The sequence below is a fragment of the Pelecanus crispus genome, chromosome 12 (assembly GCF_030463565.1).
Source record: "Pelecanus crispus isolate bPelCri1 chromosome 12, bPelCri1.pri, whole genome shotgun sequence".
Taxonomy (NCBI): Eukaryota; Metazoa; Chordata; class Aves; order Pelecaniformes; family Pelecanidae; genus Pelecanus; species Pelecanus crispus.
In genome coordinates this window covers 20,524,911-20,542,662 of record NC_134654.1, presented here as the reverse complement: position 1 = coordinate 20,542,662, position 17,752 = coordinate 20,524,911, and the positions used below count along the sequence as shown (strand labels likewise).

Sequence of the window (17,752 nt, the reverse complement as noted above, 5' to 3'; positions counted from 1 at the left end):
GCTTATTTTTAACAGCACATTGGCATCTCTTTACAGCCTTCTTGCACCACTGTTAAGAAAAAAAAAGTGGCTCTTGCCACTCTTGTGGCAAGAGTTGACTCTTTAAGAGACTTTGAAGAAACAACATGGGCCACTCTGGAGGGCAAAGGACTCACGAGTCGGGTTAAATCTATGCTCTGGAAAAAAAACCCTATCAGGTTCTAAAATAGGAACAAGGCCAGGAGGATCCAGGCACTAAAAATAAACATGCAGTCACGCTGCCTTTCCCTGGGAACTTGACTGCCTTGCCCGGAGAGGGGCCTCCCGGAGCACAGGGCCAGCGGGTGCGGGCAGCAGCACGGAGCCATCTCCCTGCTGTCAGAGGGAAGCCAGGAGCAGAGAGACAGCAAGCTCCTTGGCAGCGCTCCACTCCAGCTCAGGGGACTCCACTCTTTAGGATAACCCGAGGTGGTGTTTTTACAGACTCGGCAGTCCAGGCAGCCAGGTCAGACGACAGACGAGCTGGCCGGGCCGTACAGCGCCAACGTAGGACACTTAACTCTTGCTATCGCTGTGGGGAACCAGGCAACTTCCCACAAGCACGTCTTCGATTCCAACGCCCCAAGGGACTGTGAATCCCCCACTTCTCAGACATTTCAGGGGTGACACTGGTTAAATACAGGGCTTTCATCTGTACGCAGACTTCTCCACTTTCAGACTCAGGTTTGTCTGCTTTCCATTTCCAGTCACAGGAGCTTTTCACCACAAGGGTGGATAAACCTTTGCGGCAAGCAAGTGGATATTAGCTATTCTTATTTTTCCTCCCCCTGATTCTGTTTACACTTTCTTATTGTTCATAAGCTAAACAGGATCCTATAGCTTTCATGGCAGTTTTTAACAGCAAAGGACAATCATAGTTGTCGTGGTTTAGCCCCAGCCAGCAACTAAGCACCACGCAGCTGCTCGCTCACTCCCCCTACCCCGATGGGATGGGGGAGAGAATTGGAGGAGTAAGAGTGAGAAACACTCCTGGGTTGAGATAAGAACAGTTTAATAATTGAAATAAAGTAAAATAGTAATGCTAATAGTAACAGTATAATAATGATAATAATAATAATGATATACAAAGCAAGTGATGCACAATGCAATTGCTCACCACCTGCCGACCGATACCCAGACAGTTCCCGAGCAGCAATCGCTGCTCCCTGGCCACCCCCCCCCCAGTTTCTATACTGAGCATGATGTCACATGGTATGGAATAGCCCTTTGGGCAGTTTGGATCAACTGTCCTGGCTGTGCCCCCTCCCAGTTTCTTGTGCGCCTGGCAGAGCATGGGAAGCTGAAAAGTCCTTGACTAGCATAAGCAGTACTCAGCAACAACTAAAAACATCAGCGTGTTATCAGCATTCTTCTCCTACTAAATCCAAAACACAGCACTATGCCTGCTGCTAGGAAGAAAATTAACTCTATCCCAGCCGAAACCAGGACAATAGTACATACTGGAAGCATCACATACATTCACTAACTAATCTCTGACTAATCCCCAATCTCCAGCTAATTAGTCTTTTTGAAGTGTGCCCCTTCTTACATGAGCTAACGCTTGTTCAGCCTTTTGAGGCATTTAGCACGCTAAGTACAATCATGCGTGTCTCCCTAATAAACAGGGCACATGAAGAATGAATAAACGCAATTAAGGACCAGCATGACACTGCGAAAACGCCACGCCCGGAGCCCAGGCCCAGCTCCGGGCTCCCGCCGCCGCGGCTGACCCCATCCACCTCCACGGCTTCCCCGCACCGGCTGCCGAGCCCTCAGCCGAGGCGGCAGCCGCAGGAGCGGCCTCTGGAAGAGCCGAGTCTCACCCCAGCGCTGAATTACACGCGCTTATTTCTCCGCCTTTCTCTCATCTGGCATCTGCACCCAGCAGGCACAGGATGGAGTGGAGGAGCCGGCCCCGCTCGCAGCCCCTGTCAGAGGAGCCCTGTCCCCCGGACACCCGCTGCCAGGCCCCAGGCCCACCCCGCCAGGCCCCGGGGAGCAGCCCCGCGGGCGCGGAGCCTCGGCCGGGGCCCCCGGCGCGACGGGGCCGGCGATGGAGGCCGCGGCCGCCGCCGCTGAGGGACGGGACCGCGCTTCCCATCAGCCCCCGCGCCTCTCGCGAGGCCCGGCGGGCGCGCAGCCCCGCCCCTCCCTGTCGGCGCTGGCTCCGGGCCGCCATGGCGGCTGGGCGGCGGGGGTGAGTGGGGCGCGCCGCCATCGCCAGCCATCCGCGGGCACGGCGGCCCCGAGGGGCGCGGGAGCAGCGGGAGGGGGAGCGGGGCACTCTTGCGCGCCGCCGCGGCCGTCTGTGGGGGCGCGGGGAGGTCTCGATGCCTGCCTGTGGGGACGTAATGGTGCCTCCCCCGCCCGCCATGGTGAGTGGAGGGGGGCGAGGCCGGGCTGCGCTGGGCCCCGCGGCTCCCGCTCGCCGCCTGGACGGGGCTCCGGCCCGCTCCGTGCGGGGGATGCGCCCGGCAGCACGGCCTGGCCCGGGCGATGCTCGGCTCGGAGATTGTGACTGCGCTTGTACTCCGCAGCAGCGCCTGTGGGAGAGCATTTAATACAGCAGCCGGCACAGCTCAGCCTGAGCGTTGCCATCAGCACGGTGTCGGGGCTTGTCTTCGAGCACCCTGCAAGCAGTGAGGTTTAGCGGGCCGAGCCAGCGCTGCCCGTCGCGCTTGACCCGAGTACCCACGCAGGAGGAGGTCGGTGGAAGGAGCCGAACCCACCGGGTGTCGTTGCTGCCCGCGAGGAGCGCGCAAACCACAAAGTCAGGAGCAGGCTTGAGTTTTTGGGATGGCCCTGCATGGTTTGGCTGCTCCGGAAGCTGAGCTAGTGATGATAAAGTTATCCCTGTCTGAAACTAATCTTTCCTCTGTGGAAGCATGACTCTGAGGCTCAGCATTCAAGACACAAAGGTAGAAGAATGGTCTGTTAACATGAATTAACTGTCTGTCCCCTTCCTCTTTTTCAGAGCATGGCATGGCCTCGAGCAAGGGTAAAAACACCTGCCTGGGAAGCTGATTCTTTCACTGGACTGACAGTAAGCCTGCACCAGCTGCACAATGGTGAGAAACACCAGCATCTGTCTTGTCATAGTCTAGTTTTCTCCCGTTGCTGGGCTGTGGAAGTAAGATTCATTCTGCTGTGTCAGATGATATCCTTCTGTGTCCCTGGGGCTACTGGGAAGAGATATAAAAGCCCAGTGGCTTGATTAATGTAATTAAGCCAATTAAGGCTGTAGCTTTGTTGCAGGTGCCACCTGAGTGTGCTGCCCTTTGCTGCCATGGAGCACAAGCTGAAAGGCAGCACAAAATGAATGGGAATTTTACTGCTGGTGGTGCCCCATAGAACACCTGCTTGTCAGCATGGTCAAAGATGAGCAAGATTAGAAGTAGGAGGGATGGGATGACAGCCCATTACGGAGACACTTGACACAGCTCATCTCATAACTGTTTGTCACAGAAATAGACCTAGTGAAAGAATAATTGGTCTGTGTGCCTCCCTGGAGGTGCACTGGAACAGTTTCAAACTTGCATCAGGTTGCTGGGGGTGGGGAGGTGCAGTTCACGTACACCAGAGGGTCATCCTAGAAAGGACGCACCCTGAAGCATCCTTTCCTAGAATGGACGTGTCTGTGTTACGTCTGCTTAAATGCATTTCTCAAGAGAAATCCATAGACAATTTACATCCCAGATGAGTGGATTATTCTTGTGTGGAAGGAGGGAGTTGCACTAAGATGTTTCTGCATGATGGTGAGGAGGATGTCTGCTTGAAACAGCTACAAAGGGTCTAAACCACCGAAGTCTCAGAGCTGGTGGGCTTTTTTTCTAAGCAAGGATTTAAATAGCATCCACCTCCCAAAGTTTCTTGTCTCTGAGTGAGACTACTCACTGGCAAACATATTCCTTTTTTTTTTTCTGTGTGAAATTTGTGAGACAAAAATTGGCTTCTCTCTGAATGGAAAACTTCCTCTCTTTAATTCTTGCTCTGTGACCCAGTGCTGGTTTTTGTCAGACAGGGTGGAGAAGAAATGAGCGGACGGACTGGGCTATTTGAAGTATGGTTCTAACGGTATTCAATGCAACTTGTATTTAGGAGGAAATTGTCCTGCAGTATCCTGGAGTTGTACCATCTCCCAAAGATGGCTTTGGCAAGAGGGCAGCTGCTAAGTTGGGCTTCCAGCTGGTAAGAGAATGCTTCAGTATTGCATGCTGCTTGTTTTCAATTTATTAATTATGTCAGATCTGTAGGCAGCATGACTCATCTGCTGAGCAGAATACCTAGTCTTTGAACGCTTACCAGGAAAAATGCTAGTCATCAGGAAGAACGCCGGTCATCAGCATGTCAGCATCTGTGTGTCTTTGCTGAATGCAATTTCCTAGAATTTGAGTTTATATAGCCTAGGGCAGGAGAGGAACTGAGCCTGTGATGTGCTGTTATCCCTGTCTGACAACTCAGCTGTGAGGGAGAAACAACTGTCCACTGAGGCTTCTGTATTTCCCCGTAGCAGGTCTGCTACCCCTTGCAAAGACTCAGATGACACGAGTGGCACCAGTAAGGCAAAAGCAGTGTCTGTCCCCTTTCCTCCTGCCCTTGCGATGTGCAGCTGCAGCACAAGCGCTGTCCCATACACACAGGCTGTTCAGCAGCCAGCGCCGGAGCCCAGATACGGCAAGGCTCCGTACAGAGACTACAAGCACTGCCTGCTGTGGTCATAGCACCCTTTGGGTCTGTGAAGACCTTTTAAGTTGCTTATCCAGTGAGGCACAGCAGCAGGTTGAGCGGCAGATAAGAAAGGCATTTTTATCTCGTGTGATGTACAGTCACTGAATATACATGCTGTAGCAGCACTTTGTCTCCAGGTAGCTGACAGGTGCATTCTGCTAAATAATATCACGGTTTACTGAACAGGATTTGTATTTGTTTGCAGAAGACGAATAACATTCACTGACAAGCTGAACCAGCAAACTTGACAGTAGACTTCCTTAAGAAATCAAGGTTTGTATGCAAAAGGGGAGGGAATGGTACTACCAACCAGCAGTAGGACTGGTTGCTCTGTCAATACAGCTGTGTTCCAAGTAGGACCAGTCACTGGGAAGAGCACATGGGGCTGTTGGCTTCCAAGGAGTACGAGGAAAAAAGTAAAGAGGCAGCCTGATGATAAATAGGAGAAGCAAAAGCTACTCGGTGCTTTGAGAATAGAGAGGGACAGGAATTGTTCAGAACAAACTTTTTGAGTTACAGCATTGCTTTGTGGTGTCTCCCAACTCTAGAAGCAACAGAAGGAAGATTGTTCTTGAGTGGGTCTTGCCAATGGCCACTGATATATCATTCAAAACAGTGTAAAATGGCCACCTGTGCGTAACTGCAGGCTCCTCCTCACTGCTCAGCGGTTGCTGCAACTGCATCGTGGGTAAGCTCCTAGTAAAGCCAAAGAGGGTTTGGGTACTAGCGCCGTTGGCTTGGGGGGAGCAAGTTTCTTGTCTCCTGAGACCTGTACTCTTGATTAAATAGTGCAAATCAGGAACTTCTCAGCTGACAGTTGCTTTGCTCTAACACTGTCTTTTTTCCACTAGGACTTTATCTACAGCTAGCTGGAGGAAAAAGTGGTTCCCTGCTGTCTTCTGTTCCAGAATAAAATAAGTTATGGAAAATCTTGGGAGTTGAAGTTGTTCTTTTTTTGCCTTTTTTGATTTTTTTGTAAAGGTTATCTACTTGAACAGAAATTGTGTTGAGCAGGTAGAAAGGATTTTGGTTTAAAATGCGTTCTGAAGTTCAAGCAGTTGTGAGTTTACCCTTCATAGCAAAACCTGCTCCTCCCTGATTCCTTAAGACTTCAGTGTCTGCAGACACTGAAAGTTGAAGAAAAGCAATTAATGTGACAAAACTACTTAGGGCTAAGCTAGGACTGGTGACAGAAGTGGTTCTCGTGATCTGCTTGGAAGCTCAAAGATAAGGGAGACGTGAGAGGCAGTAGTACAGCCATCAGGTTCCTTGTCTGGTAAGCCCTTAAAATGGGGTGCATTTAACTCCAGAGCTAGGCTACACCATTGGCTAGAAAACCTCCCTTTTTGAAATGGGAAATGGGGTGTGTGTGGTAGTTCCTGATGTGCACAAACAGCTCTGCCCATGGGCTGCACGGCGTTCCTGGCCGGATGCTGCACTGTGACAGCACTCATTCTAAAAACCTGTTCTTTTTGCCCTGTGCATCAAGGTGCTGCTGATTGCCATGTGCAAAGTCACCTGCATGGACTGTGCTGAGGCTTGGCCAGAGCTGGTTTCAGGAGGTTTTGGTGCTGTCTTGGTCAGGTGATGTGAGGATCAGGCTCATTCTTGTCATGAGAGAGATTTTGCTGAGTGCTTTTGAGTAAAAACCAGGCCTAACAGGCTGCCTTGGTACCATTGTAAGGTGGCTCTGATGCAAACAAAAGTTAATTTGAGACCCGAGAACACAAGATGGACTCCAAGCTGGAGATTACATCAGAAACAGGCTTCTAGACTAATCTTCTGTAATACTCATTAGAACTGGCTGAAAGCAGCCTGCTGTGAGCTTGAGGGGGTTTTGAGGTTCCCTGGCTCATGGCCAGGATATCTCTTGCCATCTCTGCAGTAAATGGTTCCTCCCCAGCTGGCATACAGCAAATAGCATCCTGAGTAGGAAAGGACTGTGCTGAGAGCAGCTCCCAGAGGTCCTGCACAGGTCCGGGCACCAGGCCTCTCTGCCAGCCCAGATATCCGTGGTTTAACCCTGCTCCCATCCCCGCTTCTGGGGCTGTTCCCCAGCCAAAGGCTCGCTCTGCTACATGCTACAGCTCCTCTGCTGCAGGAGGTAGGGGGTTTCACTCCCCACCCCATTTGCCAAAACAACAAAAAAAAAACGCATAAAAGAAAACAATCATTCAACATTTATGTAATTACACAAAGTGGGAAAGTGTCTCAGATTACACGGCTCCGTATCAACCCTCCGGCCACCACCAGCTGGAGCAGCCTCCCCAGCAGGTTTTACACAGGATGACTGAAGGTTTCAAGACCTTTACCTCCCTCAGGCTTTTCTTGGGAGGAAAGAAATTTAAGAGTGATGATCACTTAGACCCACCCAGTGAGCTAGCAGGTTCCCTAACCCACCTGGCATGGGGCTGCCTTCTCAAAGCACTTAGAGGGCACCATGTGGTCCTCATGCAAGAAAACCCCAGCAAACCCACTACCACTCACGTGGGCTATAGGCCAGCTCCCATCTCCAGGGTGCTCAAAGGCCAGCCATGTTTTGGGTGTCTCAGCTGAGCTGCAGTAACCCTACTCTTAGCTGAGGGCTTTTCAGACCATTCTTCGAAAACACCATGACCTAGAGAAGGGGAAAGTGATGGCACGCTGTGCGTCTGTCACAGGAGAGGGCAGGCAAGCCATTGGCTTTCCTGCTGATCGTGGAGGCAAACAGATCCTTCCGGAAAGTGGCACTTGTCAATCCAGAGCTGTCTGGAGTTCAGGCTTTCTGCAGTCCAGGAGGAGGTGTTCTCCAAACACACCACCTTCCTGTCAGCTGGATGATCTAGTCTCCAGTCCCTCCAGTCCAAGGATTCATCATGCCTGTTGTGATCCCAGCACCGTGACAAGCATTTGAGCTAGAGTGGGATAGCAAGGTGAAGGGCGTCTTCCAGCCAGAGGCTGCCACACATACATGTTTCCAGCATCCTCTTCCAGCACGACCTTGCCCATTCTGTGCTTCCCAGCCATGTTTGTGGGGCTGGGAGCTTGCAACCACATGCTGTGGTGCTTCTTGGTGCCCCAAAGGCCACATTCAGTCGTGTTGAACCATGAAACAAGTTGCTGGAGATCCTCAAGGAAATGCAGCATTTCCCTATACCAGCTTCAGCCTGCCCCTTACCACCACCACCACGTGCGGTGTGGAGGGTCTGCTCCTTGGGCTGGCCAGCCAGCTGGAGAGAGCCCTCGGGAAGGAGAAGGTGACCTTCCAGAAAGAGGAGAAGAGCCACAGGAGTCCTTGGACTTGCCCCCGTGGGCCATTGCCTGGCCTCACCGCTCGTAGAGGGTCATGATCCCTGCTCGGTACAGGCTCCTCCACAGCGCTGCCTCCAGCATCATGTCGTGGTTGGCATAAAACACCAGTGGTTTCTTCTCCAGCTCGTAGTAGTGGTCTGAGAACTGCTCATAGTTGGCAGTGATGAACCCGTAGGCACTGACCTGTGCGGAGGGAGGTGGGACAGACGGATGAAGGGTGGGGTTAGAGCTCAGCCTAGGGTGCTCCATGCACCACCACCCCCCCCCACATCTGGGGACAGGGCACATGCAGGACAGCCACCAGAACACACTGGTCCCCACCAGGACCCTTAGGGCAGATAGTCACAAGCCCCCAGCAGCCAAAGGTGGGTCCCCAGGGGGAAGGTGGCCCCATGGCCTCTTACCTGGTCGCAGGTGTGGAGCGCGGTGAGAAGCATGAGGGCACCGGTGCTGGGCATGTAGAGCGAGCCGTACTGCATGTTCAGGAGCTCCGACCGCAGGAACCTGCCGGCAGACATGGCAGGTCGGGGCGGGGGGGGGTTACCACCGGCACGGCACCGTGGCCCCCAGCACCCAGCGCCTGTCCAGCCTCCAGCATGCACTTGCTGATGCTGTTGCCCAGTAAGGCAGGAGCACCAAGTGAAATGCAGTGCTCATGTGGATTCTCTGATGGCTGCTACTAAGGTTCAGCTCATTTTCTGCAGGTTGCTGAAAGGCACCTCCCTGCTGTTTGAAATCACCCCAACCCAGGCGCCTGCTTTCATGAAAGGTAGGAAAAGACAATCTCTTTGGGCCCTACCTCTGCTCCTGTTAGACTAGGTCAAAATTTAATTTACTTTGGGAAATAGGAGGTGAGGTGAGCATGGAGAGGCTGTGGGAGTCTCCCTGCCAGGAGGGGACGTGAGCTGTGCTGCAGCGAATGGGAATGGCGGGGGACAAATCTCTCTGCTTTATCTGCAGAGCCGGACAGAGGTAGTTCCAGTGCCTGGGAAGGACTGGGACTGTGCTTTGCTGCTGGGCAGCCACCAGTCTGTACTGGAGAGAGCAGTGGTGGGAGACAGGCGGTGTGAGCCCAGCCTGGAGCAGAGGACCAGCAGGTCCTCGTCATCCTCACCTCGCTGTCAGGTACTGCAAGAAATCAGGATGCAGCAGCTTGAACTTCTCTGCAGATACCTCCGGTCCAAAATACTTCTGTGGCCTGCAGCGGGGCAAGGAGAAGGGCAAACTTCATGTCACGGGAGTCTTGGGGCTACTTGGGTTTTATACCACCAGGGACAGATGTGGGGTGAGGGCAGGCAAGTCATGTTCCCTCCGGTGTGTCACCAAAGGTGCTGGGAGGATCTTGGGGGGCTACTCACTTGTCCCCCTTGTCCGAGCCCTCGGGGACCGGGCTGCCCTGGATGGCCGACTTCAGCATCACATAGTCGCGGATGTCCGAGGGGATGAAGATGTACCTCAGGTCCTGCAGCGGGGACACAGACGTGGCGCTTGGGGGGGGGGGGGGGGTTGGGGCACTGCCCATGCCAGTGGGGTGAGGGCTGAGGGCTCCTGAGATGGAGAGAAGGTTTGGGGGGCGGCAAGCCCAGCCAGGGGACAATTTGGGGTCACCTCCCCAACAGGTCCTCGGGTTCTCACCTTGGCCTGGGGTATCTGGGTGAAGCCATACTCCTTGTAGGCAATGAGGGAGTTCTTCATGGTGTTCACCGTGAAGCCGTAGAAGGAGATCTTGGTCCCGACGTCCTCCTCAAAGCCTTTGATCACAGCACCATTCAGCCTGCAGGAGAAGGGCAGGACACGTGTCAAGGGCCAGCCACTCCCCAGCACCCACGGCCCCATCCTGCCCAGGACCCAGCACCCACGGCCCCATCCTGCCCGGGACCCATCCCCACCTGAAGACCAGGTCATGAGCGTCGATCGCCTTGCCCTGCCGCGAGCCATTGAGGATGCCGCCATTGCCCACCACGGCACAGCGGACGCAGCCCCTGGGAAAGGCATCCCTGTCGAAGAGGCGCCTGTTGGCAGAGGTGTTGAGGAGCCGGAGGGTGCTGCCCACCACTGGAACGGAGCAGGATGTGGCCAGTCAGTGGGGAGAAGGTGTGCGTCAGCCCATGTGAGCACTTAAGTGTGCAACAGCACGCACAGACGGGCTTGTGCAACATCACATCCAGGAGCAGCACACAAGAAAGCTCATGCAGGAGAAGGGTCTACACGTGGGATGGGGGGACACCAGCCAGACCCTCGTCTCCCAGGTTTGGCATCGGCCCCCTCGCAGCCCGCGATGTACTTAAGCGCGCTCCAAACAGCAGCTGCCTGAGGCCGTGGGCTGCGCAAGGCACAGGGACGCATGCAGACACCTGCAACCCCAGCCCTGCGGACACTGCTGCCTGTGCTGGTCACGTCCCCTCCTGACAATGTCTCCTTGCAACTGCCACTGCTTCACTCCCCCCTACAATCCCCAGCACTTCCCAGCCTAGGGATTGAAGCCGGCGGCTGCCAGGGAGAACAGAGAGTGGGTTTGGGGTAGGAAGGGAAAAAATCTCCATCCACAACAATGGAGCGGGTTGTCCAAGCTCCTCTGGCCCCAGTTAATAATCATGCACACACTGGAGCTTTTATTCAGGGAAAATGTCACAAGATGCAGCAAGCAGCATTTGCAAAGCCATCCCCTCCACCCCACGCCCCAGGAGACGGAGTGGGAAGAGATCAAGGTCTCTGGCTCCTCTGCAGGGCTTCTCTGCCTGCCCCATGTCTTCAGTCCCTTCTGCTGGGCTCCCCGGGCCCCTCAAACTGCCCTGCACCCTCCCATCACCCCCCTTGCTCCATCTGCTGCCACCCCATCCTGTTTGGGTCCGTACCTGTGTGGGACAAGCCTTGCCAGCCATAGGGTACATGTCGTGTCTTCAGCCTGTCCCAGGTCTCCGGGGTGAAGTGCTGGTCCCACATCAGCACAGGGGCGTCAAAGCGGAAGATCTCTCCAAACTTGGGGTCTGCCTTTGCTCTGGCCATCACTGAACGGAGGCACGTGCTCGGCTGGGAGGGCGGAGGACCTTGGTTCAGTCTCCAGCCTGGGTCTACATTCCCTCCAACATCCCCACCCTTCAGCAGGCACCGAGGAAAGGACAAACCCAGGGACAGAAATGATTCTTGTCCATCGCATGTTCTGCTGGGTCACCCAGGCAGGGCACTGCCTCATGCCTCAGTTTTCTGCTATAAAACACCCTTTGGTACCCAGCTCACTAGGGCTGGGAGGACCAGGGACTAGAGAGTCACCTGAAAGCATGAACCCCATGAAAGATTCAGCACCTTCTAGAGTGGGCACCCTGCTAAAGGCCTTTGCTGTATCAGAACAGCCCCAGTGCCCAGGACTGGTCCCTCCCAGGGCCTGGGTCCATCCTCATGAGTCTGCAGCCCAGGCTGGTGGTCCAGGTGTCACGAGGCTGGAGGGAGCAGGTGATGCTGCTCCAACCTCCACATTGGGGAATTGCTGGGGGAGGTGCTGCAACCACAGCAGGGAGGCCTGGGGAGACCCACACACATGAACAGAGGAGGTTGCTCCTCCACACACACACAAAACCCTTTCCAGACAATGCTGCTCCTCCTCAGCTTCCCCACACAGACCTTCAACCAACAAAACCCATCAAGGAGGGGCACCGGGGACACTAACCGTGCTGTGCTAATGATTACCTGCTTTCTGCTGGGCTTGGGCTCCTCCAGCTCGGCAGAAGGCTTGAAGGACTTCCCACTGGAAACATATAGCAGAGTTAAAAATCCATCACTTGGGCACTGGGGAACCCCACAGCGGGCAGGGGCTCCCGGCTTGTGCCAGGACCACTGTGCACACCTTCCCCCCTTACCTCCCTAAGCCACCTTCAAGGGCCCATCTGCGGCTGCCGACCTGGCGTGACGTCCCCGGCAGAGCCAGGACCAGCGGCTCTGGCTGCAGCAGGCTGGGAGAAGAAGCCAGCGGGGGCTCAGCCAGGGAGGTGGCACTGAGCTGCCGCACCCGACACCCCCCGACCTGCGAAAGCCGTGGGGCAGGACCACATCACCTCCACTCGGCTCCCCTCCACTGCTGCCTGTGCCCACCCACCCCCCCGTCTGCGCGTGTTTCTGCAAGCAGAGAACCACAGATTTGTAAAACACTGCGTTTATGCAGAAAGCAGCTGCCATCTCCCAGTGGGTCCCACTTCCAGGACCCCCACATACCAAAAACTGCACCCAGCCCAGCCTGCAGCCTTGGGGGGACCCTGCCAAGACCTCCTTGGCTCTTTCCACCATCCCACCCTTCCCGAGCCTGAGCGGGACGGGGCTGGGACAAGCTGGGCAGGCCAGCAGGACACGTTTAGTTGCTACACTGGAGAAGCAATCGGCAACTGGGATCTGGAGGCTCTTGGGGTGTATGGGACCCCCCTCTGCCAGGGGGTCAGCTGGGGCATGCCCTGATTTAGCACTGGGGGATGGATGCAGAGGGCTTCCCGCCCCGAGTATCTCTGAGCTCCGTGGGGCCAAGCAGAGCAGACCCAGCCTCCCAGGGCGGGGGGGTGTGAGGCTGGGGGCCAGGGGCAGGCAGGGTCGCAGCCTGGCGAGCAGGAGGTGGGAGCCCACCGGAGGGGAACAGGCTCCCATTCATCCCCGCACAGAAGCGCCCTTCAGAGCCCCCCAGCGCCGCCTCCAGCCCAGCCGGCAGGTGCTCAGGCCAGAAGGGGGGTATTGTGGAGGAGACAAGGGCCCCCTTGTTACGGGATCTCTGCTTGGGAGCCCGGGGACAGGTAGAGGCAGGTGGGGAGCGGGACTCTGCCTCCCCCCTGGCCCCCACCGGCGCGACGCTGCCTGGCGCAGCAGGCATTGGGTTTCCATCCCCGCCACGGTCCCTGTCAACACCAACAGCACCAACAGCCCAGGAGCGGATCCAGACCCATTTGCCATCCAAACCCTGCTCCGTGCCACCCTGGGGGTAGGGCATGACACGGGGGGACAGCCCAGTGCCTTGCCTGGGTGCTGGCACCGGGGGCTGGAGCATCTCCTGAGGCGTGGGTGGGGAGTCAGGGCCACGCAGGCTCCAGTCCCAGCTCCCTCCCTGCTCTATCCCAGCACTGCCAGCTCCGGGCAGGGGGTGCCGAGGGCAAAGCGGAGCAGGGCAGCTTTTTAAGTCAAGCTAGTGCGTCTTGCCTTGGTGTCCCATAAAAAGGCAGCTCCCCAGCAAAAGGTGCTGCCCTGCAGAGCCCCCACCGTTCAAAACACACACACTCCAGCCCGGGGGCAAGGTCCCCAGCTTAGCCTTGCCCCATGGCCACATCCCGCCCTCCAAACACCTGCAAAGAGCCATCCTGCTGCGTGCAGTACAGGAGTGCTGACACCGGGCTGGCCCCAGAGCTGGGAGAGGACTTGGGCACGGCGCTGCCCACCCCTCCCCTTGCAGCCACCAGCTCATCCCTGAGGCTCATCCCGGGAGCACCTGAGCTGGCGGAGGGGAGGGAGGGCAAAGCCCCAGGGAGGTCCACCAAGGTGGGACTGATCCGTCCCAGGGAGATGCCCGAGCCGCAGCTTTCTGCAGGGCCTTTCTGGTGTTATCACCGCGAGCATCTAAATAAACCCAGCCTGACCAAACTTGCCCGTTCCCTTGGCTTGTGGACGGGAGCAGAGCTGCCCTGGCAGGAGCTGCGCACAGCCAGGCACCGGCTGGGAAAGGCCATCCAAAGGCTACGCAAGACCTTGCAGTTCCGCTGGAGGCTGCTCTTTCAGCCCATCTCTGCCAGGTACAGGCAGCACACACTGGTCAGAGCAGAGCTCGCCCATGCAAGTCTCGCAGCAGCTACAAGGAGAGCTCTGCACGCTAGGTCACCTTAGCTGCAACAAACCGCCTTGGGATCCCCAGGGAGCTCACCCTCAGCGAGCTGCCCCAGCCCTGCTTGCTTCCTCCATCTCACGACGCAGGAGATCCCCGGCCCACGTGCCTCACGAGCAGGAGCTTATCGATGTTAGCAGGGACAGAAGAAACCTCCCAGCTCCAAACCCAGAGCCAGAACCAGCTCCTGCAAAGCACCGACCTCCCCAGAGCAACACACCCCCCCCTGCACCCAAAGCCCACGGTCTGGCCACCCGCCCTTTTTCTGGCCGCAGAGGCGCAACCCACCACCAAACCCCAAAAAGCATTACCCTCACACACCATGCCCAGGCTCGTGCTGCCCAGGAGCCACACAAACAGCCTCTCCTGACCCCGCTGCCTCCCCACCCCTTCCCCATCAGGCTCACCAGCCCCAGCTGCACACCTCTGCCCACTCAGCCCCTCCCCAGCCCTCCAAGCTCTCCCACTCTTGTTTCTTGGTACAGACCCTTCCCTTTCCCCTTCCCCTTCCCTGGCTCATCCCGGTGCCTGCAGGACAGGGCAAAGACCCCAGCACTGGCAGCGGGAGGGTGCTATGCTACTTTCTGAACTGCCAGGGATGCTGCAGGAGCACCCAGGGCAGCGCAGGGGGCTCAGGCCCAGCTGGGCTCCGGCTGGCTGGAGGGAGATGGGTGCAGGCAGCCGTCAGCTGGCTCCTGCTGACGTCTGATGGGAGCTGGGACCCACCTCCACCGGTGGCCAGACATGGTGCGTGGCACTTGCTCACCACTTCTTCCAGGACTTGTGCTGACCTGACAAATCCAATCCCTGTGTCAACACCTCCCTGCACTCGCATCCCAGCTGTGGGTGCTGGAGCCATCTCCCCAGCATCGCGGCAGCCATCCTGGCTGTGGCCGCTGCCCAAACCCTGCTGGGGAGGGCGTGGGGCGGCTGGGCCCCCCTGCCAGATGGCAGCTCAGCAGCACGTCAGGGAGCCAAACGCTTTGACGTCACCTGCCAGGATGTGGTGAAGCACCTCGTGATGCTTTGTTGACTCAGAAGGTAGCAACTCTCCCCAGGACCAGCTGATGCACAATGGGGCTCCAGGGAAGGAGTGGCCCATGGCTGCCCAGGCACCGGCCGTGGCAGCGGAGCCAGCCAAGCCTGGGTGCGCTCTCTCACTGCCATGGCATTCACAAATATGACGTTTCTGGTCCATGGCCACCCCCCCATTTCCAGACGATAACACTGTGTACAAGTTTTGTGAGCACACGCTCCAGCCTTATCTTCAGCAAACACTTCCTCAGAACCATTTGAGGGAGCTGAAGCAGCAACACAAACAAGCTCTCAGAAGGCATTTGCTCCATCCCACCATGAAGGGCCAAGCTCCAGAAACATCTTCCCCCACCGCAGAGCCAGAGTGGCATGGCGGGGCTGGGCAGAGCTCCACACTCATCCTGTCTGCCCTAATAATGAAGCCACAAGCGGTGTTGGCAGCTCGGTGGTGGGGTTTCAGAGAGGTGGCCGGGCAGCAGTGGGATGGGGCTGTGCCCGGCTGAACCCTGGGGACTCCAGGGATGCGGCTCCCTGCAGCCCCGCTGACCGCAGGGTGGCCGGCTCTGCGGGGACAGGGGCATTTCGCCCATCTCCGTAGGGGCCTCACCACTGCTACCAGCTTTGTGCTGAACGGGAGGGGGACTCGGCATTGCCGTGGGTACCTGGCTCTCGGCTGATTTGGTGCTGGCATCAGCCAGCATCAATCGGGGGGTCAGCTTCCTCCCGACTCCCTTTGTCCCCCCATAAATCTGCATGGAGACACTGCTCACACCAACCGCCCCACCGAAAAGTGGCTGCCTGCACCGATGTGTGAGCACCCCTGACCCTCCCTTTCTGCCCCAACGGCAGGCAGAGTGGGAAGCGTGCGCTCTGCGATGGCACGTCAGCTGTGCAAAACAGTGGCCATCCCGGTTTCACGTCCAGACTCAGCCCTGCACCCGTCGGCAGGACGGCGACGATTCCTCCGGGTGCGCGGTTCAGGCTGGACAAGCAGCCGTCACAGGGCAGCATGTTTGTAAACACAGGGAATTGGAGCGAACAGGACTTGTTCTGGTTTGGGTCTAGCATCAGTGGTTGGATTAAAGCCAAGAGGAAAAGTCCAGCAGAGCTTTGGAGCACAGGTCAGCTTCGCCCTGGGCTCCTTTCTGGGGCTGGGCGAGCTGACCCTTGGTCCCATCAGTCGCCGGGCAGGAGCCCGGGCTGGCTCCGTGGTGGGGGGACCCGGGGCTGGGGGACATCCAGGCAGGGTTAGGCAGTGGCTGAGTTCCCTACAACCCATCGTGTGGTGCAGGGAACCACTCCCGGCTCCCATCCCTCGGGTCTCCTCTGCACCCTGCTCCCAGGATCAGCCACGGACCTTGTGCCAGGGCATGGCTGGTTGCCATTCCCAGCTCCAACGCAGTCCTTGGGCACATTCTGCTGCCCTCGTGGGCCTCAGTTTCCCCTCTCATGGACATCAAGCTCTTTGGGGTGCGGAGCAGCTCTCCGCAGCCGCAAACTGCCCTGAGCATCGTGCGGTACGGGCCAACGCTGCTGCCGCCAGCACCGCTGCTCACCCAGCACGGCCGAGGGTGGAAACGGCCAACCTCTGCCTGGGCTGCTGGGGATACTTCTGCTCCACAAGCCCAGCAGGAGAGGGCATCTCTGCCCTGGGCAGGACAGGAGGGGGCAAGGAGAGCCCCCAGCTCCCAGCTGGGGAACAGAGAGCGCCTGGGCCCCAGGGCAGCCCAGCCAGCTGCATCCCCAGAAACTCCCAGTGCAAATCTGGCTGCACTCAGCTCACCCCGTGCAGCACCGGCTCCGGTCCCCACAGCACCCTCCATTCCCAAGCAGCACCCAGGCAGCTGGGCTCTGTTGCACTGACGGCACCCAAGAGCACCCAGCGTGGAGGTGAGGAGGGACACCCGTAGCACTCTCCTGGCACATTACCTGATGCTCTCAGGAGAGGAGGGTGGCTGGTCCTGCAGGCCAAGTGCTGTGCAGGCTCCCTCGCACCCTGCCCGCTCAGCTGCGCTCCCCAGGGCTCCCTGGGGGACCCCAGCACCCTCGCCCACCAGGCACTGGGTGGATGCAGGGAAGGCGGGTGTGACTGCAAAGTGGGAGATGCAAATTGCTGGAGTTTGGGAAATGCTGCAGCCCCTGGGAGTTTGCAAGCAGCGGGGGGCAGCCCCGGGGATCTGAGTGGGCTGTGGGCAGCCATGCCCTGCCCCTGCAGTGGGGGGGATCAGTGCAGCTCCATGGGGGCCAAACCTCCCCCCAGGACAATCAGCCAGCTCCGATCCTAAATCAACCCAGTGGGGACACACAGGGCTCACAGAGGGTCTGGAGGGCTGCTGAAGGGGGTTTGATCCTGCCGGGGGATAAGCGCCTCAGCTATCCCTGGACCCAGAAATAGTTTCTTTGCACTGTGATGGGCTGAACCCGTGCGGGGACTCCTGCAGCCCCCCACAGCCCCGGGGTCCCGCTCTGGGCACCCCTGGGCTCGGCTGGTGGCGGTGGGCAGGACCCGGTGCCCAGGACACCTTGGGGGGGGCAGAGCCTGCTGCAAGCACGTTTCTCAAACCAGCCAACAACTGGGGGCACAGCTGGGATAAGCCGCACTACGGGGCCCACACTGGCACCCCAGTTCCCCCTCCCCATCCCAGTGCATGGTACCTCATGCTGGATTTGCACATCCCTGCCTCCCACCCCCCTCCATGTCCCCCCTTACCTGTCTACGATCCTCTGGCTGGTGGGTGACTCTACCGTAGCGTAGTAGTGACCGTAGAGGAGCAGGGAGGATATTAACCCTGCCAGGAGCAAAAGGCAGAGCCGTTTCCAGTGCACGGACCCCAT

General features: G+C 57.5%; 1 protein-coding gene, 1 long non-coding RNA gene and 1 other non-coding gene across 3 annotated transcripts; 2 read left to right on the top strand and 1 right to left on the bottom strand.

The window, feature by feature from the left end:
- Positions 1–2,179: 2,179 nt before the first annotated feature.
- Positions 2,180–5,677, top strand: LOC142594734 (uncharacterized). Its single transcript, XR_012831557.1, has 6 exons — positions 2,180–2,215; positions 2,993–3,086; positions 4,117–4,206; positions 4,952–5,019; positions 5,295–5,434; positions 5,598–5,677. It is a non-coding gene; the product is annotated as an uncharacterized LOC142594734 (long non-coding RNA).
- Positions 2,846–2,920, top strand: LOC142594763 (small nucleolar RNA R38). Its single transcript, XR_012831570.1, has one exon. It is a non-coding gene; the product is annotated as a small nucleolar RNA R38 (small nucleolar RNA).
- A 2,375-nt stretch (positions 5,678–8,052) lies between the features above and the next one.
- ST6GALNAC2 (ST6 N-acetylgalactosaminide alpha-2,6-sialyltransferase 2) lies at positions 8,053–17,752 on the bottom strand. Its single transcript, XM_075720032.1, has 10 exons — positions 17,628–17,752; positions 11,892–11,984; positions 11,722–11,779; positions 10,893–11,067; positions 9,927–10,092; positions 9,673–9,811; positions 9,396–9,499; positions 9,152–9,235; positions 8,442–8,541; positions 8,053–8,220 (listed from the first exon to the last, which is right to left on the bottom strand). The coding sequence occupies exons 1-10, from the start codon at positions 17,750–17,752 to the stop codon at positions 8,053–8,055; spliced, it is 1,212 nt and encodes a 403-aa protein (XP_075576147.1).